Here is a 26,638-nt window from a genome sequence, read left to right as displayed (position 1 = left end):
TAGGGGCGCCTGGGTGGTTCAGTCGGTTGAGCGTCCGACTTCGGCTCAGGTCATGATCTTGTGGTCTGTGAGTTCGAGCCCCGCTCTGTGCTGCAAGCTAAGAACCTGGAGCCTACTTCAGCTTCTGTGTCTCCCTCTCTCTCTGTTCCTCCCCCACTCATGCTCTGTCTCTCTCTCTGTCAAAAGTAAATAAAACATTTAAAAAATTAAAAAAAAAAAGTGAAGTCTAACAATACTGCCACCCCTACTCCAGCTACTAAAACAATAGCCAAACAAAATAGATTAATAGATAGATTAATAGACCTTCATAATAATGGACGTAACTCCATAAAGATGATCCTACTACTAGAATTCCCAAAAACGACATGACATCATGAAGACACAGGTACCACAAATAATTAGATCTTGCAGCCTTCTAATTTCAAAATAGACCATCAACTTTCAAAAGTGGGAAAGAGAAACTCTAAGACTGCTCTATGGGAGAGCAAGGATGCAGATGTATGTAGGTGCGAGCATGCAAATGTCTGTGTAAACCCACATAGCAGGTGAATATGTTCATGCATACATAGGAATACATAAGAATAATAATACAAATTATAAATCTATTAATAACAGAGACATTTGGACACTAGATGTATGGGAGAATTCAGTGCATAATGAATTAATAATTAAGTTTGAAATCTAAAACAAAAATAAAGAAATTCTTCAAAAGAGAAAAAAAAGTCTGATGAGGACTGGAGTGAAAAAGAAAACCTGGCATCAATTTTCTTCTTGCAGAAATACTACAATCCTCTACATGAAGGAATTTAGATGAAAAAACTTAAAAAGAGAGAGCTAGAAACATAAATTATCAAATTTTCCCTCTAAAAATATAGGGGAAAATATATTCCCACATGCCAAGAGAAAATTAAATTGGGAAGAAAAAGATAGGCAGTGGTTAGGCTGATGGAAAAGGATACTAGGCCCCAGAGATTGCACAAAATTCCCTGATGAAAAGGAATAGAACACTTCATATATTAAAACGGGACAAAAGAATCCAAGGATGTCTACATCTAAGGAGCCATGGAATTAGTGAAAGTTGGGAGCTTAAATACAAATACTATACGTCCCGGTTAGCTCCACGAATCAGAATTAGAAAAAAATTCAGAGAACTTGCTACAGACTGAATGTATGTATGTCCCACCACAATTTATATGTTGAAATCTAGTCCCCAGTGTGATGGTATTAGGAGGTAGGGACTTTTCAGGGTGCTTAGGTTATAAGGGCAGAGCTTTCATGAATGGGATCAGTGCTCTTATAAAGGAGACCTCAGAAAGTTCCCTTGCCCCTACCTCCATGTAAGAACACAGCAAAAAGATAAGAAGACCAACCTCCATGAAGAAGCACGTGGGCCCTCACCAGACATGGAATCTCCTGGTGCCTTAATCTTAGACTTCCTAGCCTCCAGAACTGTGAGAGATAAATTTATGTTGTTTATAACCACCCAGTTTCTGGTTTTCTGTTAGAATAGCCCGATGGACTAAGACAGAACTAGTAAAAAGTAGTTTGATGCAACTGTGAGAAAGCTGTTATTCAGGTGAACAAGGGAGCTGAATTTACGTGGATGGAAGTGACATCTGAGGATGAAAGTTCTTAAAGATTAAGGAGCAGAGAGTAGGAGCAAAATGATACAGCAGGCTGTCTTGGGCTCAATCTAGCTCAGTGGAGCTAGGAAAGTGTGTAACTGTTTAATGTAAGATAATGTTTTGTTTTTTAAACTTTTTTTAAATGTTTACTTGTTTTTGAGAGAGAGACAGAGTGTGAGTGGAAGAGGAGAGAGAGAGGAAGACACAGAATCTGAAGCAGGCTCCAGGCTCCGAGCTGTCAGCAAGCATGGAGCCTGATGTGGGGCTCAGACCCACGAACCACGAGATCATGACCTGAGCCGAAGTCGGATGCCTTAACCAACTGAGCCACCCAGGCCTCCCTGTAAAGATCATGTTTTTTGACAGTTCTAGGTAATTATGAGGTGACTTGCATACTGGTATATAAAAAATGCATATGACTCATTTTAACAAAATATCTACTGCATGACATTTTTAGACTTACATAAAAATAGAGCACTCTTGGAGAATACCAGTGTTGGATCATGAGTTAAGGAGTCAAGCTACATGGTAACTTATTATGTGTCTCTTATGACAGTGGCTATCACAATTGTCCAAAGGACTACTCAAATGACAGTTTAATATGTAGGAAAACATTCAGTTTAATCACAGTATATTAAGACCCAAACCTGCAAAGAGTACTTCTCCACATCGGATAGGTTTCCGTGGTCTTGTCCTTGGTCCTTGCATCAGTGGTCGTTCTTGAGGTAAGAGGAGATAGTTTTTAGCTTCATCTACCAAGTCTCTGTGGAGAAAATTCTGCCTTTATTCCAAATGTCTAAATAATATTGTTGGTCAAATTCCAATATGGTTTAGGAATACGTAAATTGGCAAAGGGGAGCAAGCATAAATCAAACCAAATCATGAATTCCAGCTAATATTAAAAAGTCACAAACATGAGAGAAATGATGCCAGTCATACTATGAGTTGTAAATTGATTGGTATTTCCATCATGACTTCCTATCTTAGTGCAAATTTAGCCTGAAACTCATTATGCTTGGGACCACCGATAACTTACGGGAAACTAAAATTTACAACTCAATTACCAACCTGCATAGTTATTGCTTTCTCATGAATTTTACTAGATTCTGCAGGATACTGGCAGAGTAGCACATCAGCCTTGGCACTAGATAGTTGTTAGATTAATTAAATAATAAAACTAAGTCAAAAATTGGATTGTTAAGAAGAAACAGTGTACTGTCATTTAATATTAATTTGTTATCTGGTACTGTATGAAATGGTTTACTCTCAGCAAGTCTACTGAGGAGGAACAACTTTTTTCCCTGTCTCTTCAGGTACCTTCTGAGAAGAACCTAGTAATTACACTTGTTAAATACAATATCCTAATACAAACTAATCACATACGTACTTAGCTCACTTGAGTCCTCTCTCTGAGTGATTCGGGACCTGATTAGTGCAAACTCTGTTCTTTCCCAATCTTGAAAGTGTTTCCTAAAATATATTTTCATTTCTCTAGCTTTTTATGCTACAAAGAGTAATTTATTCCTCCAGGACCAATCCCAAGCATGACCCAATAATGTACTTCCAATATATGGTTTGATAGGGCCCCTTTTGAGTTTACTTATCCTAAAAAAAAAAAAAAATCAAACCAAACCCCAAACCAACAGCTCCTCCCCACCCAAAACCCAAGCTGATGACCAAGAACTTTCTGAAGCTTCCTCAGCCTTAAAAACAAAGACTGGGATCTCTTAATAGCCAGTTTTTAAGTGTTGAGGGTTTATAGTACTCTCCTAGAGAGAGTACTATAGAGCTATAGCAAGCCAACCCAAAATTTATAGTAACAATGAGAACACTTATAGCTATGTGTCAGTCCTTGTTATAAGGGTTTAGTATATATTAACTCAACAATCCCCACCACTGGGGGTGCTATTATTGTCCCTACTTTACAGATAAAGAAACCATAGCAGAAAGAGGTTAAGGTAACTTGCCTAAGGTCCCACATCTAGTAAATGGTGAGGTCAGGATATCAGTAAAGGGTTTCCTTTAAAAGTGACTTTGGAAGTACCTCTACTCGGTGCATCAGAATCAGTACAATCTGATTTATGTTTTATGGATGGGGAGCACTTTTGCATTGTTTCTTCAGATTTCAGAATCCGTAATTCCATATGGTTTTCCTTCTGCTACTATACATACTTGAGGGAATTAATTGCCATTTGTCTGATTTTTATTTAAAATACAAATATCAGGGCACCTGGGTAGCTCAGTCAGTTAAGCATCCGACTCTGGATATTGGCTCAGGTCGTGATCTCGCGCACCTGAGATCAAGCCCCATGTTGGGCTCTGTGCTGAGTGGGGAGCCTATGTGGGTTTCTCTCTCTCCCTTTCTCTCTGTCCCTCCCCCACTCGCTCACACACTCTCTCTCAAAATAAACAAACATTTAAAAAAAAAAAAAAACCCAAATATCTAAAACCCCCTCTGACATTTCTTTCTAAGGGACAGGCTTCAGATTATAGAAGAAATGCAAACGAATCTACACGTTCTACTTCTGTTCTAGGGATTCCTAATACTAAAGCAAGTTTCTTTAGTCACTAAGGGAGACCCAAAGGTCAGTGTATTTCAAGGAGTTCTTTTCATTTTTATATATAGAACATGCTAGGGAAAAAATGGTTAAAAACATCATATAGTTTGATTTGAACCCAAATCTTAAAATCTATCAAACTGGGAAAAGTAATTTATCAATTTGTGTCTATATTACAGAGATAGCCCAATAAAATAGGTGTTTTGTTTATGTTATAGAAGCATTTAGAATTTCTTTCACGAAGAACATCATGAAACTATCCCACCACGCTCTGGTGGAAACCCTTCCACAGCTACTTGACGAGCAGACCTTTGACTCTGTCCACAACCTCAGAAAGCAAGGCTGGTCCTATTCCCTAAGCAGCTATATGTGATAGAAGGAACAGTGCTCTTGGTACTTTCTGACAGATTCAACAGCGTTATTTATCTCAAGAAAAACATATATTAGCAGAGAATTGCCTCTTCAAATTCAAGCTTGCATTAAAATCTTAGAAATCTACCTCTTTATTGCCACTTCTACACCAATAAGCACCACACATAAAAACTAATGGAATGGAGTACTGGAAGCTCAGTCCTCTCTTCTTCCATCTCCTCCTCTTGACCCTAACCCAGAAGAAAAACCTGTTAAATACTGCTCTGGTGTCAGCACTAAGAAATACAACATTTAGGAAGCAACACAAATAAAGAAATTAGAAGAAAACAGAAATGCTTAGTTGTTGATTTTTCCCACCCAGGGCCATTCATACCTGCACTCCTCATCACTTTTGATGAGGGGATCAGAGCCTACAGTGCCCACCAGGAACTTGGGACTGAGCAAAGGCAGACGAACATGCTGCAGCACCTAAGAGATAATAAATACCGTTAAAGGCACGAGCTCCCACCTGCAGGATATTTAACAGAATACGTAACACAAGTTCCCATAGTCTTTCCACTTGCTTTGGGATCTAACTGAATTAATTTGATTTAATTAATAAACAATAAAGACAGAGGGAAGACATAAATAATAAACCTAAGTTTATTCCATCAATTTAGTAATCAGAATAGTCAGAAAATTGAAAGCATACTAATATCATTTTAGAATGCCACTTTGAGCTTTCAGCAATATGTTTAAAAAAAAATTTTTTTTTTTAATTTTTTTTAATGTTTATTATTTTTGAGAGAGAGAGACAGAGACAGAGACCAAGCAGGGAAGGGGCAGAAAAAGAGGGAGGCACAGAATCGGAAGCAGGCTCCAGGCTATGAGCTGTCAGCACAGAGCCCAACGCGGGGCTTGAAGTCACGGACAGCGAGATCATGACCTGAGCCGCAGTGGGCCGCCCAATCGACTGAGCCACCCAGGCGCCCCTAGCTTTCAGCAATATGTTATAAGCTCTTCTATAATTAGCTTATATAACTGGACTGAAACAATCCAGAAGAATATCCTATTAAACTGCTAAAGACTATAGTCATAATAACGAGAACATTAAACATTCATTTAGTGACCACTTTCGGCCCATATCATCCCTTTACTCTTCCAAATGTGATGAGATTTCCAAGCCACAAGGAAGGGAAGCACGATAATTGTCATCCTTGCTTTCTTTTGTTCATTTACACCTTTAGGTTCTGACTTGTGCTATAACCCTAACCTAGAGTTGATGCAAAATAGAGAGGAAGCCAAGGAGCAAAAAGTTCAAAATGATAAACACTTAAAATGCTTCTAAACAGTATCTTCTTGATTATTTGGGATAGATGGTGTCTCTTACAGTCTAATATAAGGGACAGTGACAATCGCTTATTTTTTGTAAGTCAAACATTTATTATTTCATCCAGTACAAAAAGGGCAGTTACTTGAAGAAACATTTTCGCCATACCTGGGGTAACTGAGGACGTCTTTCTTGAATACTGTATTTGACCCAGGCCATCACTGCATTGAACACCTGTTCTTCACTGCGAACGTTTAGTTCATCACTAGATATTATATCAATGAGCTGATTGGCTGGAAGCAACATGAACTCTTCACTTTCCATCACCTGTTCAAAGTTCAGTAAGAATAAAAGAAAAACAATTGTGACCACATTTAATTTACTCTTGATGATGATTTACTTGTCACTGTAAGTTCATCAGTTGTAACAAATGTACCTTTCTGGTGCAGGATGTTGACAATAGGGATGGGAGTGTGTGTGTAAATGGGGTACATGGGAATTCTGTTCCATTTAGCTGTGAACTTAAAACTGCTCTAAAAAAAATAACATTTATTCATTTAAAAAAAAGGTGGGGAACAAAGGAAAGTACTGAGGACACAATTAAAATTTTAGAAATAATAATTTGTGATGCAAGCAGTTTAAGAAAAATAAAATCTGTTTTTCTAAAATGAAGTATCAAAATCTACATTTAACATTAAAAATAAATGAAACTAACTACATCAAGTTATAATTCCAGAACTATGAGGCATATAAAAAAATCAGAAAAAGCTTTCAGAGGAGGATAAGTTGCTGAAAGAGAAACACTAAGGGGCCAGTTTAAAAAAAGAATGAGGGGGGCGCCTGGGTGGCGCAGTCGGTTAAGCGTCCGACTTCAGCCAGGTCACGATCTCGCGGTCCGTGAGTTCGAGCCCCGCGTCAGGCTCTGGGCCGATGGCTCGGAGCCTGGAGCCTGTTTCCGATTCTGTGTCTCCCTCTCTCTCTCTGCCCCTCCCCCGTTCATGCTCTGTCTCTCTCTGTCCCAAAAATAAATAAAAAACGTTGAAAAAAAATTTAAAAAAAAAAAAAAAAAAAAAAGAATGAGGGTGTCAGCAATTGCACAAGCAAGAATGAATATACTGAGGAGAGAGACTCATGAAAACCTCAGAGGATCAAACCACTCTGATATACAGATATCAGAATGGAGGTGAAATGGCAACAAGGATATTACCTTGTTGTGCGGTCCAGCCACAAATCCCAAGATCTTGTATACCCTGCCATCAGTACGTAGAGTAAAAGGGTCAGGGTGCAACGTGGAAGAGGGAAACAGTCAATGCTACCCTCCATGCGGTTTGTTCTCATTCAGAAGATTGTGCTACACATAATGTCTATTATCAGCACAGGAAGAATACAGTTAGGAGTGACCTCCAATGCAGATGATGTATTCTCTTAGGACAGGGTTTTTCATGCTCATCAAAAAGAATATTACTGGGGCACCTGGGTGGCTCAGTCAGGTGCGCGACTGACTTCAGTCAGGTCATGATCTCACAGATTGTGAGTTCGAGCCCCATGTCGGGCTCTGGGTTCAGAGCCTGGAGCCTGCTTCGGATTCTGTGTCTCCCTCTCTCTCTGCCCCTCCCCTGCTCAAGTTCTGTCTCTCCTTCAAAAATAAACATTAAAAAAAATTTTTTTTTTTAATCAGAATATTGGGCAGGACACAAGATAAGCCATAGCAATTTGAATATTTGATTAAGACTGTTTTATCCCAAGTACATTAGAAACAAATACAAATTCTAAAATGAAGCCATTAGGGCCATAAGGTTGGCTATACTTGTAGTGGAAAATATTAATGAGCTCTCCAATTTTTATGGCACAGGTTTTCAAATCATCTGAGTGAGAGACCCTTGGGGTTCAGGAAATAAAATAGGTTACCTCCATATTTTAGCTGAGGTTGCTTACCCAGGTAACTTAGTAGTTAGAATGACTGCATTGTATTCTCTGTGGCACGGCTGTCAGATTTAGCAAATAAAAACAAAGGACATGCTTACACTACAAAATTACTTGTTGTGTATCTGAAACTCGTATTTAACTGGGCACCCTGTATTTTATCTGGCAACCCCCACTTGGGGGCTATAAAATCAAGGCAAAATTCGAGGCCTAGCCCTAAATTATGTGTGCTGGCCTTCACAGCATGCAGAACTGTAGCCATGACTGTATCTTCTTTCCTCTTTTTTCTCTTCTTCACTCTGATCTCTTAACTTAAACACAAGTGTGGTATCATATCTCTCTGCGAAGCAGTGCCTTAACATTCTTTTGGATCTTGTTAAAATATAAATTCTTTGGGGCGCCTGGGTGGTGCAGTCGGTTAAGCATCCGACTTCAGCCAGGTCACGATCTCGCGGTCTGTGAGTTCGAGCCCCGCGTCAGGCTCTGGGCTGATGGCTCGTAGCCTGGAGCCTGTTTCCGATTCTGTGTCTCCCTCTCTCTCTGCCCCTCCCCCGTTCATGCTCTGTCTCTCTCTGTCCCAAAAATAAATAAAAAACGTGGAAAAAAAAATTTAAAAAAAAAAAAAAATTCTTTTTCCTAACTTAGTGATTATAAACCAATGATCACTAAGTTTAAACTTTATGAACAAACCACTATTATATTCACTACTTACTGGAAACATTAAATGGCAAGAAGACGTGAAAATCTATGTTAGAAAATATTTGTTTGGCACTAACAGCAAAGAGTAGAACTAATACTTTTGATAGTCTAGTTAAACTGTCACTTCTTTTTCCACCAAGAAGAAAAAAGATATTAGTGATCTACCATTAGAGCAAATCTGGAACTGGAGTCTATCCTTGACCAAACAACCAGGTTAAGAAAATAATGCTTTTTAAAGTATCTGTTTTAAATAAAAGTTTATAGGAGATCTGGATTTTAAGTCCCACACTATTATGGTAATGAGCTTACTTTTAGTTTCCTCTAATGAATGGAGATGCAATTTGAAAAATGAATAAAGCTGAAAACAATAAAAGCGAATAAGCAAAGTTAACTAGAGTTGTTCTACCAGGAGTGAATGGCGAACTTAATGTTGAAAGACAATTTTTTAATTTATCTTTATGGACAAATGACACCGTATGAATTAAGCCAGGTCTAATGAAAAAGAAGGAAATTAAGTAGACTTAAGTTAGAAAATAATTTAAATGAGTCACATGTGTTAATGCCCTAAATGGTGACTTTTTTTGCATCTGCACAGAACTAGTGCACAAACAAGTGCATTCTACTCCACAAACAAGGGGATTTCATCATGGTATAAATCAGGTTCATTTGAAAGGCAGGTTCAGAACTGGAAGGGATTCCAAATCTTTCTCTGTTAAGGATATTCTTCAGAATTTGCAACTACCATCAGATGTAAAACCCAAGCTATGGTTAAAGCAGGAATTTTTTTTTTAAGTTTATTTATTTTGAGAGCAAGAGGAAGCACAAGTTGGGGAGGGGCAGAGAAAGAGGGAGACAGAGAATCCCGGTCCTACGCTTCGTGCAGAGCCTGAGGGGGCTGGATCACACAACCATAAGATCATGATCTGAGTCGAAATCAAGACTTGGACACTTAACCAACCGAGTGACCCAGGTGCACCTAAAACAGGAAAATTTTTAAAAATAACCTTATTTATTTTAAGTGTACAGAACAATGAGTTCTGATAAATGTATATACTCATATAACCATGACCACAATCAAGATATAGAATATGACAATCATCCCCAAAGCAGGGAATTCTTAATATGGGATCCAATGACTTTTGCAAATTATTTTGGAAATTCTCAGTGGTAGCAAATCTTTAGTTTTAGAGAGTGGATTTTCGTATGTGAAGACAGTGGGAAAGGGGCACCTGGGGGGGCTCAGTCCGTTAAGCGTCTGATTCTTCATTTCGGCTCAGGTCATGATCTCACAGTTCATGAGACAGCCTCGCGTGGGCTCACACTGACCGTGAGAAGCCTACTTGGGATTCTCTCTCTCTCCCTCTGTCCCTCCCCGCTCGCGCACACACACACACACACACACGTACATTCTCTATGTCAAAAGAAATAAATATTAAAAAAAAACAGTGGAATGAAATTAAGAGTCAAATCTGTTAAAAAAAAGTATGAAGAATTTAGGTTATTTTGAATGGGAAATTAAGTGTTACTATAAAATACTATTAACTTAATGGAGGTATAAACTCCATTTAGTCACGGTGTAGTCACTTCCTATATTTAGTTGGAATCAATTTAGTAATATTTTATTAAAAATTTTCCCATCTAAATTAATGAGAGATCTCCATCTTTAGTTTTCTTCTAACGTCTGTTTTTTTTTTTTTTTTTTTTAATGTTTATTTATTTTTGAGAGAGAGAGCGCTCAAGCAGGGGAGGGCAGAGAGAGAGAGACAGGGAAACACAGAATCTGAATCAGGCTCTAGGCTCTGAGCTGTCCACAGAGTCTGACCCGGGGCTTGAACAGCAAGATCAAGACCTGAGCCAAAGTCAGACGCCCAACCAACTGAGCCACCCAGGCACCCCAAGTGTCTGTGGTTTTGATAGCAGGGTATTTTGTCCTTATTTGGCAACCTCCTCCTCCTTTTTCTGGAAGACTTTCTATAGGATTAGTATTATTTCTTCCTTAAATGTTTGTCACCAAGTGAGACAAGCATTTTCTTTGTGGGAAGGTTTTTAATTATTATTTCTATTACTTTCATAGATGTAGGGTTGTTCTGGTTTTCTGTTTCTTCTTGAGTCAGTTTCTGGAATCTGTGTTTTTCAAAGAATTTGTCCATTTCCTATCAGTTGTTGAATTTATTGGCAAAATGTTGCTCATAACACTTCCTTATTATCTTTTTTAATCTGAGGGATTTGTAGTGATGTCCTCTTATATCTGATATTGGTAATTTGTGTCTTGTCCCCTTTTCTTGATCTATATAGCTAGAAGTTAATCAATTTTTTTTTTCAAAGAACAATTAATTTTTTACTCTAACCTTTATTCTTTTCTTCCTTCTACTTACTCTAGGCTTTAATTTGCTCTTCTTTTCCTAGTTTACAAAAGTAATCACTAAACAAAAACAAATGTTTCTATACATCAAAATAAAATTTAAAAAGCAAAGAAGACATCATATAGAAAAAGAAATACAGTAAGTACAACTAAAGTATATACTATTTATAAAAATATGACAGAATTGAGAACAAACATATCAGTCATGGCAACAGATAAAAATGGGCTTTAATTCCCTATTTATTTTATTTTATTTTTTTAAATGTTTATTTATTTTTGAGACAGAGAGAGAGAGAGAGAGAGACAGAACGTGAGCTGGGGAGGGGCACAGAGAGAGGGAGGAGACACAGAATCCAAAGCAGGCTCCAGGCTCTCAGCTGTCAGCACAGAGCCCGATGTGGGGCTTGAACCCATGAATCATAAGATCATGACCTGAGCTGAAGTCGAACGCTTAACCCACTGAGCCACCCAGGTGCCCCTTTAATTGCCTATTTAAAGAAAAAGATTTTCAAACTGGCTCACAAAGCAAAACTTATCTCTATGCAAATTCAAGAAAAATACCTAAAACATTATGATGCAAAAATGCTAAAAATAAAGGGCAAATGGGCAAAGATACATCAGGCAAGTGGAAACAACAACAAAAAACAAATAGGAACTGAAAGCCAGGTATCAGGCAAAGGAGAATCAAGACAACAAAAGAATGAAATCTGACAGATGAGGATACTTCGTAAAGCTAAAAGTCACAATCTGTAATTAAGATACAGAATTATGATTATCTATGCATTAAGCAACACAGCACCCACCTATATAAACTACAGATGATGCAAAGAGAAATAGAACACACTAATAATAGAAGACTTTAACACACAGGTCTGTGGACAAAGTAATATAAAAGAGCTAAGCAACATAATCAATAAGGTAGACTTTATGCATATATATCAAATACTGTAAGAATGAGACTAGAAAATATACCTTATTTTCATGCACATATGGAATAGTCAGAAAAACTGATAATGTGGGACTAAAAAAGTCAGTAAATTTCATGAAGTAGAACTACTAAAAATAACACTGACTGCCATGCACTAAAATTATAAATTAAAAAAAAAAACCCCACCTAAAAATTTAAAAATTTTCTATTAATAGTTCTCGGTAAAGAAAAATGCAGGGGCGCCTGGGTGGCTTAGCCGGTTCAAGCGGCCGACTTTGGCTCAGGACATGATCTCACAGTTTGTGAGTTTGAGCCCTGAGTCAGGCTCTGTGCTGACAGCTCTGAACCTGGATCCTGCTTTGGATTCTGTGTGTCTCTCTCTCTCTCTCAAAAATAAACGTTTAAAAAAAGAAAAAGAAAAATGTAAACAGAATTACTTAAAACAACAATAAAACGAGCAGTAAAGATAAGAATCTATTAAATGTATTTAAAACAGTGATCAGAGAAAAACTATGGCTTTAAACACTCAGAGTACTTAAGGTAAAAGAATGAAAATGAATCAAATTCTCAATCAAATGGCTAGAAAAAGAATACAGCAAGCCAAAAGAGAACACAAGGAAGGAAGTAACAAAAGTAGAAATAACATTAATGAAATAGACACAAAAATTACAGATTTAATTAATGAGTCAAAATATTGATTCTTTGGGAAAACATGAACAAAATAGACATACCACTAGCTACCTTTTTCAAGGAAAGAAACATTGAAAGTACACATATACAAAATACAAAATATCAAGGGGTAAATAACCATTGATGAAGAAATTTAAAAATTAAAAGAAATTTGTACACCTCTATATAAATAAATTTGAAAACCTAGATAAAATTGATAATTTTGTACGGAAACATAGTCTACCAAAATTGAACCTAGTAGAAAGAGGAAATTTCATGGAATGGAGAAAATGATCAATAAACTACTTCACAAAAAAGCACCACACCTAGACAGTTTCACAGAGCAATTCTACCAAACTTGCAGGGAGGACATAGTCCCAATGTTGTACAAATTGTTTCAAAGCACTGGACATGAAAGAAAACTTCTAACTCATTTTCATTAAGTATAACATGTATATCTAACCTGATAAAGATAGCACAAGAAGGGGCGCCTGGGTGGCTCAGACAGTTAAGCATCAGACTTCACTCAGCTCAGGTCATGATCTCGTGTTCTGTGAGTTTGAGTTCTCTCTCTATCCCTCCCCACTTGCACTCTCTGTCTCTCAAAAGCAAACAAACATTAAAAAAATAAAAATAGGGGTGCCTGGGTGGCTCAGTTGGTTAAGCATCTGTCTTCAGCTCAGGTCATGATCTCATAGTTTGTGAGTTTGAGCCCCACGTCAGGCTCTCTGCTGTCAGCACAGAGCCTGCTTCAGATCCTCTGTCCCCCTGCCCCACTCTCTCTCTCTCTCTCTTAAAAATAAACTTAAAAAAATTTAAAAGATAAAGAAAAAATAAAAATAAGAAAATAAAACTAGCACAACTTCTCATGAAAAAGATAGTACAAGAAAATTAAAGATTAGTAACACTTACTAATATCAACACAAAGACATTGTCTAAAATATTAGTGAATAGATTCCAACTCACATTAACAGTCCACCATGACCAAAATGTGTGTACTAAAAATGCAAAGATGCTTTAATTTTAGGACTTCATTTAAAAGAATTCATAATAATGGGTTTAAGGAGAAAATTCATATGATTATCTCCATAAATACTGACAAAACCTTTGACAAAATCCAATACCATTCCTTATAAAAAATATCCAAGAAAATAGGAAGTATGTGAGTACTTCCTTAATATGATAAAATGTTCACACTTCAATCCTAAAACCAGTATATTCATTAATGGGAAAACACCAAAGTGATTCCTACTAATGCCAGAAACAAAGTATGTCCAATATTTCCATTACCATTTAACATTTTACTAGAAGTATTAAGCCAAACAACTGGGAAAAAAAAAAAAGTCATTAACAACTGGAGTAGAAGAAATAAAACTATCGATATACAGATGACACGACAGGATGTTCAGAAATCTCTAAAGAATCAGTGTAAATAACTCAAAGAATAAAAAAATTCAGTAAAGTAGCTTTCATACACATTAATGGTAGTTGGTTAGAAGCTGTAGTAAAGGGAAAAAAACCTTACATAGCAACAAAAAATACATTTAGAATAACTTAAGAAATGTAGAAAACTTAAATGAATAAAACTATAAAACATTCCTGAGAGATAAAAGAAACAGAACTGAAGAAACAGAAAGGCATCTCTCATTTTTGAATAGAACTCAACATCATAAAAATAATTATTCTTCTTAAGTTAACTTGTAAATTAATGTGATCCCAGTAAATATACCAAGTTTTCTTCTCAAAGCTGGAAAAGGTGATACTAAGCTCATTTCGAAAAATAAACATGCAAGAAAGTTAGGAAAACACTGAAAGAGAGAGTTATACGGTAGTGGTATTAGCCCTACTATGTATTAAAATATACTACAAAGCCTCAATAATTAAAACATTGCAGGAAATAGCATGGGGCTGCTAAATGGCCTATAATAGAAGGTTTAGAACCAAGCACACACAGAAATTCAGTGTATAATAAAGATCTTATCTCAAATCACTGGTTCAAAAACATTTTTAAATAAATGGTATTGGGACTAAATATTTAGAAAAAGATAATAGTAAGTCCATATTCCACACCCTACACAAGATAAACTCAGAGAGATCATACACATACTAGAAAAAATGTGGGTGAATTCCTCTGTAACCTAAGTGTAGGAAAAGCCTTTCAAATTTTGCCTCAAAACCCAGATGCAATAAAGTAAAAGATTTATGTATTTGATAATATTAAAAAAAAAAAAAAAAAAAAACTTTCCATGACCAAAAATTACCATAAGTAGAGTTGAAAGGCAAATGTAAACTGGGAAAAAAGAGTTTGTAACTTGTAGCACAGAGAGATGGCTATCACTGTTAATGCAGAGAACTTTAAAACACCGAATAGAAAAAAGATTTAAAAATCTAATAGAAAAATGGGCAAAAGATAATAAATAATTCATAAACATGACAGATATGAAAGATGCTCAACTTTACTTAAGAGAAATGCACACTGAAACACTCTGAGATTCCACTTCCCATCTATTAGACTGGCAAAAATTCAAAACGTTGACAATATATTCTGTTAGTGAGGCTATGAGATAATATTCACCCTCATATTATTATGGCATATATTACGGTCAGAATGGTTCATCCTCATAGAGGGGAATGTGGCGATATTTAACAAAATTACACATGCAGTCAACCTTCGGCCCTGCAGTCTGATTTCTAGGAATTTATCCTGAAGATAAACCTTTAACAACACTGAACTATTCATACACAAGTCTATTCATTGCAGCATTATCTGTAATGGGAAAACACTGAACACTATGCAAATGCTCAAACAGGAAACTGATTGAGCAAATTTGTGGTACACACAAGGAGAACAACGCCGCTGTGGAGAGAGAACTGTGAACTGATATGGAATGAATTCCAGAATAAATTAAGTAGAAGGCAAAGGCAACAAAGAATATACAGAATGCTACCTTTTGTGTCGGAAAGAAATGGAAATTTTAAAAAAAGCATATGTCTGCTTAATTTTGCAAAAATAAGCATAGGAAGGATAAATCAGACTATCAAGCATCAAAATAATAAATGGTAACAAAGGACTATAATCCATTAACTAGAGTAAGAGTCTAGTGAGTCCATGATGCTAATCAATCATTCAGAACACGGAAAATTCTTCCTTAAGAAAAATGGAGTGGTTTTTTCAAATCACCATTTTACAGCCATCATAGTAATAATTGATTTGGGCAGAAATGATCAATGTATATGAGTGAAAATGAGTGAAAGTTTGATAAGGAAAAGAATATTTACATGGATTTGAAGTATCTCCCTGTAAAAGTTTTTACTAACTACAAAACGAAAAATAGTAACTTAATAGGAAAGAAACTTAGGGGACTCCACTTAACCAAGTGGTTGAAGTTAACACAATCAGTAATGGGACAAATAGATACCATGTACTTCCTGTGATGCACTGAGAATGACAAAGTATCATTTATGTAGTATTCCTGTCAATACTGAATCTACCATGAGGATACATCAGACAAACTCAGACCGAGGGACGTTTTACATTAATTGGCCTATACTCTTAAAGGTGGAGAGAACTACTCCAGATTATCAAGAACTCAGAAGACATGACAACTAAATGCAGAGCAATCATCTGCTCTGGAAATTGGACTGGAAAAAAAAATTGTTACAAAGAACAATATGGGGACAGTTGGTGAAACTGGAATGGGGACTATGGATTAAATAAAGTTTTTATTAATGTAAAATTTCATCAGTTTGATAAATGAATTGTCTTTAAAAATTTTTAATGTGTGCTTATTTTTGAGAGAGAGAGAGAGAAAGAGAGAGAGGGAAGGCAAGGGGCAGAGAGAAAGGGAGACACAGAATCCAAAGCAGGCTCCAGGCTCTGAGCTGTCAACACAGAGGCAGATATGGGGCTCAAACTCACAGACCACGAGATCATGACCTGAGCCAAATCAGATGCTTAACCAACTGAGCCACCTAGGTGCCCCAATGAATGAATTGTCCTAAGAGAATTCTATGTTAAAAGAAAAAAAATGCCCTTGGTCTTAGGAAATACACACTGAAGTGTTCAAGAGAAAAGGAATGTGATACATGCATATACTCTCAAATTGTTCAGAGAAAGATGTTCGATATAACAAGCAGAGAATGGTAAAGCAAATGTAGCAAAATGTTAACAGCTGGTAACCTGGGTAACAGGTATATGAAAGTTTTTTCTTAAAATTTCTTATAAATTTGAATTTTTTTCAATGAAGTTAAAAATTATTTTTCCAAACTGACAGTTTGAACACTGGTATATTATTGTGATGTATATCTCTTTAGTTATGTGTAAGGGTGACTAAGCTTTCATATGTTTATTTACATTTGAATATCTCCTTTCATACATTGCTTATTCATACACTTTACCTATTTTTCTATTGTGTTTTTCATGTTTTTTCTCACTGAATTTGTATGACTTTTATGGAAAAAATTTTCTTTCTGTCATATATGCCCCATGTATGAGTTTGACACTAATTTTTTGACTTAGTTTATGGTGTTATTGTTGTTATTGTTGTTATAAAGAACAAAAATTCTCAATTTTTATGCAATCAAATTTACCAATCTTTTATGGTTTCTGAGTTAAATCCTGCCTGAAAAGGATTAAGCCACCGTAGTTTAATTGCTATGAATTATTGTGTTGATGACTTCTAAATTTTAATCTCAGTCTAACCTCTTTTCTAAGATACAGACTCCTAAACAGTGGCCCGGCTCAGTATCTCTATTTAGACATCTCACGGGTGTCTCACACTGAATATATGTAAAATGAAACCCATGATATTATCTCCTCAAATTGCTCCCTTCTCCAGTACATTTGTAGTACAAATTCTCTAAGTCAAACAGTGTGCAAAAGCGTGTAATTTTGAAATATACTGCCTAATTTTCTTTCAAGAAGGTTGTATCGATTTATGTTCACACTAGCAATGCAGCTCTACTGCCTTGTCTCCATGGCCTTGTCAACAGGGGAAGGAATCAAACTTTTGGATATCTGTAATGTGATAGATTACAATTTTGTAATCTGAGAAACAAAAAATAGTACTTTGGTATAGTTTTGTGTTTCAGTTATTCTGAAAAAGCTGCAACAGATTTTCTTATGTTTAAGAGCAATCTGAATTTGTTTACTGCCCATTTTTTGGTTAGATCATTGGTCTAGGTTATTGAACAACAGGATCTCTTGCTATATTAAAGAGAGTATTTACTGTGATAGGATATTTACTGTGATAGCTGCAAAACAGTTTGCACTGTTTTTTTAAAAAATGTTTTTTAATTTATTTTTGAGAGAGCATGAGTAGGGGAGAGGCAGAGAGAAGTGGGGGACAGAGGATCCAAAGTAGGCTCTGTGCTGACAGCAGCGAGCCTGATGCAGGGCTTGAACCCATGAACCACGAGATCATGACCTGAGACAAAGTCGGATGTTCAACCCACTGAGCCACCAAGATGTCCCTGTCTTTTTTTTTTTTTATGTTTAATTTTGAGAGAGAGAGAGAGAGAGAGAGAGAGAGAGCGCATGAGTGGGGGAGGGGTAGTAAGAGAGGGAGACACAGAATCAGAAGCAGGCTCCAGGCTCCAAGCTGTCAGCACAGAGCCCAAGGTGGGGCTCAAACTCACGGACTGCGAGATCATGACCTGAAGTCGGATGTTTAACCGACTGAACCACCCAGGCGCCCCCGCCTTTTTTAAAGGATTTTATTTTTAACTAATTGTCAGGCTCGAATTCACAACCCTGATATCCAGAGTCGCAATGCTACTGACTGAGCCAACCAGGCACTCCCTGCTTTGTCTTTAACTTTTGTCTGATTACTGTTATTTTGTTCTACCATGCAAAAATTTTTTATTTTTATGTAGCCAAATCTATCAATATTTTCTTCTATGCCTTCTGTATTAGTCAATTAGAAAGGCCTTTCTCACTTCAAGATTAAAAAGGAATAGCTCCATGTCATCTTCTAATATTTTCATGGTTTCATGTTGCATGAAATGAAATCTTTGATCCATAGGAGGTTATCCTGGTGGAGAGAAGAGTGACTGATATTAAAGTGTAAAAGGGACCATGTCTTTGCTTAAAGCCCTTTAATTGTTTTCTGTTGCTCTTAAGATTAAATTTCAAATTCTTAACATGGTCTATTAACTCCAGTGTGATCGGGCTCTGGTCTTTCTGTAAAATCGTTATGTAATGTCTTCCCTTTTGCTCTCTGGGTCTCACTGGGTTTCTTTCAGTTTCTCAATCTAGTTATGCTTTCTCATGTCTCAGAATTTGGCTTGATCTGTTCCAGAACCAAAGTTAAATCTGTCTGTAATATACTGCTAAATCAGAGTTTATAGTATAGGCTTCTTCTTTGTAGTACCTATTAATTATAATTAATTATTTGTGTGATTATGCATTAATGGCTATCCTCTCTGCTAGATTATAACCTCCATGAGAACACTCTGGGCATCTTGTTCACTACCATATCTCATCATTATCTTTATTAATGAATTAATAAACTGAATACAGTTTATTAATGAATCAATGAACTGTTTTCTGACTTATAAACTAGTTTATGAATATGGCTAGGGAGAATCAAATCCCTAAACTTTAACTTTTGCTGACAGAACATAAAATTGGCCTTTAAATAAAAACTAGGCTGAGAATTGATAATAACTTATTTCTTTGATATTATAAGTTAGAATCCGCAGTAAATACCCGAACAGGTACATGTTAGCAGAACGTGAACTCATATTGCTCTCCTGACAAATATATTATGAATGCATTCAAACCACCAAGTATAACTCACCTCTTGAAAGTTATGTTGAGTGAACTTGTCTGCTATCCTTAGCAACTCACGACATGAATGTGTGTCAGCAAAAGCCCGAATGCCCAGGCAATTAGAAGGATCTAATTGTCTCTTTAAGAATTCACAGCAGGCTTCCTGTATTTCTGCCAACTGGAGGAGGCAAGCAGCTGGCAGAAGGGTCTGAACATTGCCCTCTTCCACAGTTATCTGGGAGGTATACGCAAAGTCAATCAGTAGTTCCATAGCCCTCTCATCTATGTCTCGGATCACTACTTCCGTCTGACGGCTTTCTGCCAATTCTCCTGTAAACATAGCTCGGAAGTAGGGACTGCAGGCTGACAAAATGACTCGATGGGCATATATCTTCTTAGCGCCCACAACTAGCACCACATCGCATAGCTCCCGATGCTTTCTCAGAAGGTTAATCACTTCCAAGGTTTGTCGAGGGTGCTTGTCTGAAATATAGGGCATGCGGGCGGGTTGGGGAACCCCTTCTGGCAGTTTATTGGGGTCTCCAAGGGTGCAGCGGCTTGTTACATCCATTCCAGTCTCTCCTGGTCGAATGTTGGTACACCTACAGGAATGGGGGAAGGAGGGAGAAGAGATGATGGCAATATTATTAGAAACTCACTTTCGCCATAAAGTGTTCATAAGTAAAGAGATAAAGAAACCTGCAGGTAATCAAAAGGGAGAACTAAGTCCCCAAAGGGCTTCCATTCTAAGAACACGGGAACTCATAAACTTCCTTAAAGTCTTCTGAAGAACAGCATTAAGGCCAAATCAGAGTACTTTCACTATGCACTCCCATAAAATAAAGGACAATTCCTTTTCCATATCAGAAGTACTCAGACTAGAATGTCTTAGGCCACATCTTTTACAAACTACCTGTAATACATCAATAAAAATTTATGAAAAACATTTGTAAATTATTCTTTCTGCACAAAACAGACCTATGGACTTTAATTCCTTAATCTGGCTTAACCAAAATGTTGATATTTCTTTTTCTACAACACAGAAATGTCTATATCTCATTATAATGGCAATATTTTAGACTTCTCTCAAGTTCAGCCAAAGTTATAAAATATAGCTCATGCTGCATGAAAAGAACAAAAAGGGAGGCCAGGGCCCCTAAAATTAACTTTATATGTAGTACTGTATTTCCTTTATTCTAATATGCATAATTTTTCACAGTTTATACAGGCGATTACAATTGTTCTAAGTAAAAAACAAACTAAAACTAAACTAAAAAAAAAAAAAAATCCTAAGCACAGGTTACAAAAACTAGTGTTAACAGGATGCTACAGATAATTACTGGTGGCCAGACATTCTTTTGTCTGTGAATGAGAGGAAAGCTTAGATAGAACTTTGTAACATTAAAGAAAACTGAGGTATGGGAAAATTATATGGACAAATACATGCTAGACTGTCAGCTAATAAGAGCTTTGCATACGTTTAATGCAACTTACACTACTAAGAAGTTATTAAACGAACCATATGACTTATAAGTGAGGAAGTATAGTAAATAACTATGTAGTTAATCACATTAGTTTGTTCCTAGAAAGGGAAAGAATCAAACCAAATATTTTAGAAGCCATTCACAGGGAGAAATGAGTTAAAATTCCCCCCTTGTGTAAGTTCAACCATAGATGTCTCAAAAATATTTTACCATATCTTAAATTAAGATTTTCTTTTTCCCTTCAAGTCTAACCACTCTGAGGGTTGGGTACTATGGCTACTCTGTACCAGCAGCATAAAGTTTCATACACTGTAGAAAAGATGGGCCTGGGTTGAAATGCTAGTACTGACAATTACTGGGCAAGTTACTTATCCTCTGTAATCCTCAATTTCTTCAGCTGTAAAATGGGCATCTATCCTATATTGGCAAAGATTAAAGGAGATAATGCACATAAAAGCTTCCAGTTCAGGGCTTGCTACATTTTAAATTGCAGCTATTGTAGTAATAGAATTATTACATTCCTTTCCAATGAGGTCATTATGTTTATCCATATTAGAAATCAAGTCTGAGTTGATATGCTTCAATTAATATTTAAATAAATTTTGAATTAATAGTAATCCAGCAAGTCTGGATTGAAGTTTACCTTTACTTAGAAATCTTTTCTTCATAGTTTATGAACATTCAAGTGGGAAAGAAGATGGCAGGTGAAATATTTTTTTAGTAGGATTCTTAGGAGCCTCTGTACAAAGATTTTGTTAGACTAATTTGGGGACAGAGATATTAAATCTGACAATAAGCCTCATTCGTTTAAAAGTACTGTATATTTCCAACTGTTCCCACCAAATCAGTCAGAATCGAGGAAGGTTTACTATGGTTACAAAAGAAATATATAGGTCCATAAATAGACATTCCCCACTTTACAAATGAATACTTTTCCCAACATTTAATTTTATGTTAGGTATTTGGAGGCTTATATACTTCTATAGCAAGAGTGCTGTAAATGGGGGCTAGGTTTAGTTGTAAAATCAACTTAGTGTGTCATAAGCAACACTGAAAAAATGAAACATAAGAAAAAATATTGGCATATATTCCCTTTACGTCACTGTTTCAACTGTGTGTTGTATACACACATGGATTCATATATATCTGTATAATTGGGTCCCTTTGTAAGCTCTATGTTATAGCAATAAACTTAAAAGCCACTGACATAGAGTTCTGACCTGAATTTTGAAGTCTGAAGACACAAAGGCCAAGAGGTTCAAGGAGAAGGAAAAGAACATTTCTCGTTTTGGGATTGATTAAGGGTTTGTTGTTGCTGTTGTGTTCGGTGGCTTTTGAGTGGGATGATGGCTGGAGCTCGGGAAGCTACTCTTACACGCAGACTTTGGAAGTCTATAAGTTGGGCATTTCCTGTATATGTAAGTATGTGTTACCCTAACTGTGCTAAAGGACACCCTCTTGAGAGGCTGTAATAATTATTTTCCTTTAAAAAGGGATCTGGAAAAAATGAGGGTGACAGCTCTGTAAATTTCTCAAATTTGATACACACAACATCATAGGATCAGGGTATGTGTTAATAAATTTTACATGTTAATGTTCTCCAGAAATCTTTAAATACTTTTTTTTAGATGCTTATTTATTTCTGAGACAGAGAGAGACAGAGCATGAGTGGGGGAGGGGCAGAGAGGAGGGAGACACAGAATCTGAAGCAGGCCCCAGACTCTGAGCTGTCAGTACAGAGCCTGACATGGGGCTTGAAGTCACAAACCGTGAGATCGTGACCTGAGCTGAAGTAGGTCGCTCAACAGACTGAGCCACCTAGGAGTCCCATCCAGAAACCTTTAAATATGAAAAGCAACCTTGCTTGCTTGTCATAATTTGTTACCTAGCTTGAAGAATGGAGATTGAGATTTGAAATAGAATGCACCATCAGATCATCTAGCATAATACCCTCCTTTAACAGATGAAGGAACTGATTTGGTTAGGTGACTTCTTTAAAATCATGAAGCTTTCTTTCAGTAGCACAGCAGGCCTCCTGATACTCTAGGATAAACTACAACTATCTCCTGGGGCAATGTGAATATTTAATAACGTGACTGATGTGAATGCTGGGTTAGGGAAAGAAGGGAGATGTAGAATTATTTAACAATTCAAAGTAAGATTTTCAGTTTTTTCCTTATGGATATCCAAATTTCTGTACAACTTTTTAAAGCCCAAAAAGCTACAGTTAAATGCAGATTAATTTGGTCTAGTCATCATGAAGAACTTCACCAGTGGACTATCAGAAGAGTCAAGTAACTTGGTAAAAGGACCACAAAATGAATGTCAGGCTTAAGGAAAATAGCATAACAAAATTGAACCTAAGTCTTTCCTTTTCCAGCTTAAAAAAACCTGGGATGGTCTAAGAAATTTTCAGAATTATCTCTAAACATTTCTAAAATAGTCAAATGTAGAAATTGAGGTGTTAACTTCCTAGGTAAATGCCACCAACTTAAACTGACAAATAATTATAATGAAGATATTCAGATTTTCATAATTATCACACTGTATCTACCAGCATGAAAAAATCTATGTTCCTCTAAGTTGGTAATTATTCTTTTAACACATATTTACTAATTGCATATAATTTACAAAGCAGTTTGTTTGAAGTGAGAAAAAAATCAAAGGAATATAAAGAGGCAATCAGGGAATCTATCTAGAAGAGGGGATACATGAATAACCAGAGAAAGGGCAATCAGGATACAAATTGTGGTCAGAAAGGCAAAAATCGGTATAGTATTTGTTTATACTGGAAAGATCCTAGATCTGATTGGCATAAGCTACAAGGTTACTTCAAGGGTATGTATTTTTGTTGTGAAGTAGGAATATTACATTGGGTTATTCTTGAACTTAGGTGAAATATCCCATACCCATGGTCCAGATCATTATATTTCTGTTTCTGATTCTACACTCACTAAGCAGTCTTCTCATGAATAATTCTTCCAGAGATATCATGTTATTTAAAAGGAGGCATAGGTGATTCTGAGTTTTAGGTCAGCCTCATGTGAGTCTCACAGACTTAATCATCTATATTGAGAGAGTCTAACATGTGGCCTTCAGGGGACAGTTATCAGTTTACTACCCCTAAAGCTGTAGCATGGACAGGAACTACAGTATAATAAAACACCTGTGTTGAGAGGGTCCCCTGGGAAGGAGAGACTAGAAAAGGACATTTTGGGAAGAAGAAACTACATTTACATTACAAAGGCACAACCTGAAAACAAAGAACATAGTTTTTCCTTTCTCCAACAGCAATCTGTTTTTCCAAAGTACTTATAAATTCAAGCTTTCTATGCTTGGCCTTAGCCCACAGGTGATTCTGTATTCTAGAACACAAACTGTTCATAATTCCTGACATCTGGTAGAAACAGCACCATTTATGCTTGGTAATTTACAGACTGAAAAAAGCTGAGCAGTTAAAGGATAATTTTTGCCACCCATGTAAATAATCAAGGAAGCTTTTAATCACAATGCTTAATGATGCCTTGTACATGGTAGATGCTGAAAAAATAAATCACATGGTTAACAGAGGTGCAATCAAGCTTCTTTCAAAAAGAACCAACATTAAAGACAAGATAAATTCAAAACTTCCTATTTTAATATTGACATTGCATGTTGAAATGAAAACATTTTTGTTGTAACCATAATGATGTACATACAGATAGTACTGTTGAACTTAGATATAAACAATTTTTTATTTCACCTACATACAATAAGGAAGCTAATTTCTACATCTCTGCCTTTTCATTTAATAGTATACCATAGCAAGAAAAAAAAAACACCTGTGCTGCTAATTATTGTATGAGTACAGATTCTGACTTTTAATAATGGGTAATTTCTATGAGCACTGGGTGTGGTAGGTAGGTGATGAACCCTGGGAATCTACCCCCAAAACCAAGAGCACACTGTACACACTACATGTTAGCCAATTTGACAACAAATTATATTTAAAAAAAAAAAACAGGTAGTTTCTATACTTTTATCAGTGGTCTGGTTTGCAAACTTGCTAAGAATTCCCTTAAATGAGGTCATTCTCCAAAGGTCTGTCCTCTCTGCTCTCTATACATATTCTTAGGGGGACCTCATCTAACCTCATGGTTCCTATCATCCATATGTGAATGGCTAAAAGGGCCTTATCTTCTGTCTGAATAAATTCTGAATTTGGATCCATATGAATGTCTTGTATCACACAAGTGAAAATATCTCAATGATATATCTAAAACTGATTCCTTGATTCTCTACCTTCCTCCATGTCTCTCTTCTAGCCTTCCCCAGATTAATAAAAAGCAATTTTATTCTTCCAGTTTCTCAGGCCAAAAATCTTGGGCCTCTTCCCTTCCACACACTCTCAAACCCAATCCATCAGCAAATCCTGTCATTCTAGCTCCAAATAATATCTAGATTCCAACTATTTCTCTACATCTTCACCAGCCCCACCCTAATTCAGGCTATTCTCACCCTTTTTTAACATTGTAATAGTCTCATAGTCTTCTTGCTTCCACCTTTGCCAATTTATATTCTCTTCTCTAAAGAACCTAACTGATCGTTTAGAAAAGTCAGATTACACCACTCCTCTGCTTAAAATGCTTTAAATACTCAGTCAAAAACAAAGAATATAAGGTTTACCAGCTTCGACATGACTCTTCCCCTGGCTCGCTCTCTGAATTCATCTCCTATTGCTTTCTTCTTGCCCACTGTTCTCTAGTCACACAGACTTACCTTGATATTTTCTGGGACATACCAAGACTTCTCTTGCTTCAGACTCTTATTCCTTCTTCCTGAAAGTTTCTTCCCCCAAATATTTATGAAGCTCACTCTGTCATTTCTTTCAGATCTCTGCTCAAATGCCAACTTATCACACAACTGTAGGGGCCAAGGGCAGGCCATCTAAAGATGGGACACTTTGGCATGAACATTGAGTTAAAAGCAATCCTGGGTCACCTGGGTGGCTCAGTCGCTTAAGGATCTGACTCTTGGTTTCGGCTCAGGTCATGATCTCAGTTCATGAGTTCAAGACCCACATCGGGCTCTGTGCTGGCAGTGTGGAGCCTACTTGGGATTGATTCTCTGTCTCCCTCTCTCTCTCTGCCCCACCCCTGTTCTCTTTTAGTAAATAAACTTAAAAAAATAGATTTTATATATTTACATATATATACGTATATATATTTACATATATATATATATATATATATATATATATATATATGTGTGTGTGTGTGTGTAAATAAAAGCAATCCAAACCCAGCAGATTCAGAAAAAGCTCTTCACCTCCCCTTCAACTGCCTGCTTTACCAGGAAGACAGCTATTGACAGAGATTTCTCTTTATCTAAGAAACTAATCTGCAGAATAGGATACCTTTGTTTTCCAAACATCTTTCCCTTCTAATGGTATTTCTCTCCTTTGTACCCTCAGTCCAATACCCCTTGCCTTAGCTCACATAAGCATAATGTTGCCTATCTTTGGGATTTCCATGTCTGTGTGGATTCCCTCTACAAATGCTATTGAATTTGATTTCCTCATTGTCTCATTGTTAATTTGATTCTAAGTCCAGCTTGAAGGACCTCGAAGGGCAGAGTAAATTCCTTCTCCCCAACACCACCTTACATGAAATAGTATCTCCTATTTCTACCACTCTATACCCTTTAATTTTCTTCATAAATATATTCCCTCCTGACATACTATATTGGTTTTATCGCCTAATTAGAATATAAGATCAATGAGAACAAGGCCCTTGTTTTCTTTTGCTCACTGCTATATCCCAATACCGGGGTCTAGTGTTCACTAAATTGTTGTTAAATGAATTTAACTTTTCTTTCTGCCAAAATAAATTATACCCTCCGAACTCTTGTCTCATTCTCTCAAAACCAGGTTTGTAGCCAGGCAAGCTTGTAGCCAGG

At 36.6% G+C, this 26,638-nt stretch overlaps 1 protein-coding gene across 1 annotated transcript in view; it reads right to left on the bottom strand.

The window, feature by feature from the left end:
• The window catches only part of KLHL20 (kelch like family member 20), a 59,363-nt gene that overhangs the window by 21,907 nt on the left and 10,818 nt on the right, over positions 1-26,638 (bottom strand). Inside the window, exons 3-6 of the mRNA XM_058701706.1 lie at positions 19,246-19,819; positions 6,033-6,191; positions 4,929-5,023; positions 2,273-2,388 (exon numbers count right to left, since the gene is read on the bottom strand). Coding sequence (XP_058557689.1) covers positions 2,273-2,388; positions 4,929-5,023; positions 6,033-6,191; positions 19,246-19,819 — 944 coding nt within the window. The remainder of the gene's footprint in view (positions 1-2,272; positions 2,389-4,928; positions 5,024-6,032; positions 6,192-19,245; positions 19,820-26,638) is intronic.

Source organism: Neofelis nebulosa, chromosome 15 (genome assembly GCF_028018385.1).
Source record: "Neofelis nebulosa isolate mNeoNeb1 chromosome 15, mNeoNeb1.pri, whole genome shotgun sequence".
Lineage (NCBI taxonomy): Eukaryota > Metazoa > Chordata > Mammalia > Carnivora > Felidae > Neofelis > Neofelis nebulosa.
The sequence above is the reverse complement of the archived record's forward strand: the minus strand, read 5'-3'. Positions and strand labels throughout refer to the sequence as shown.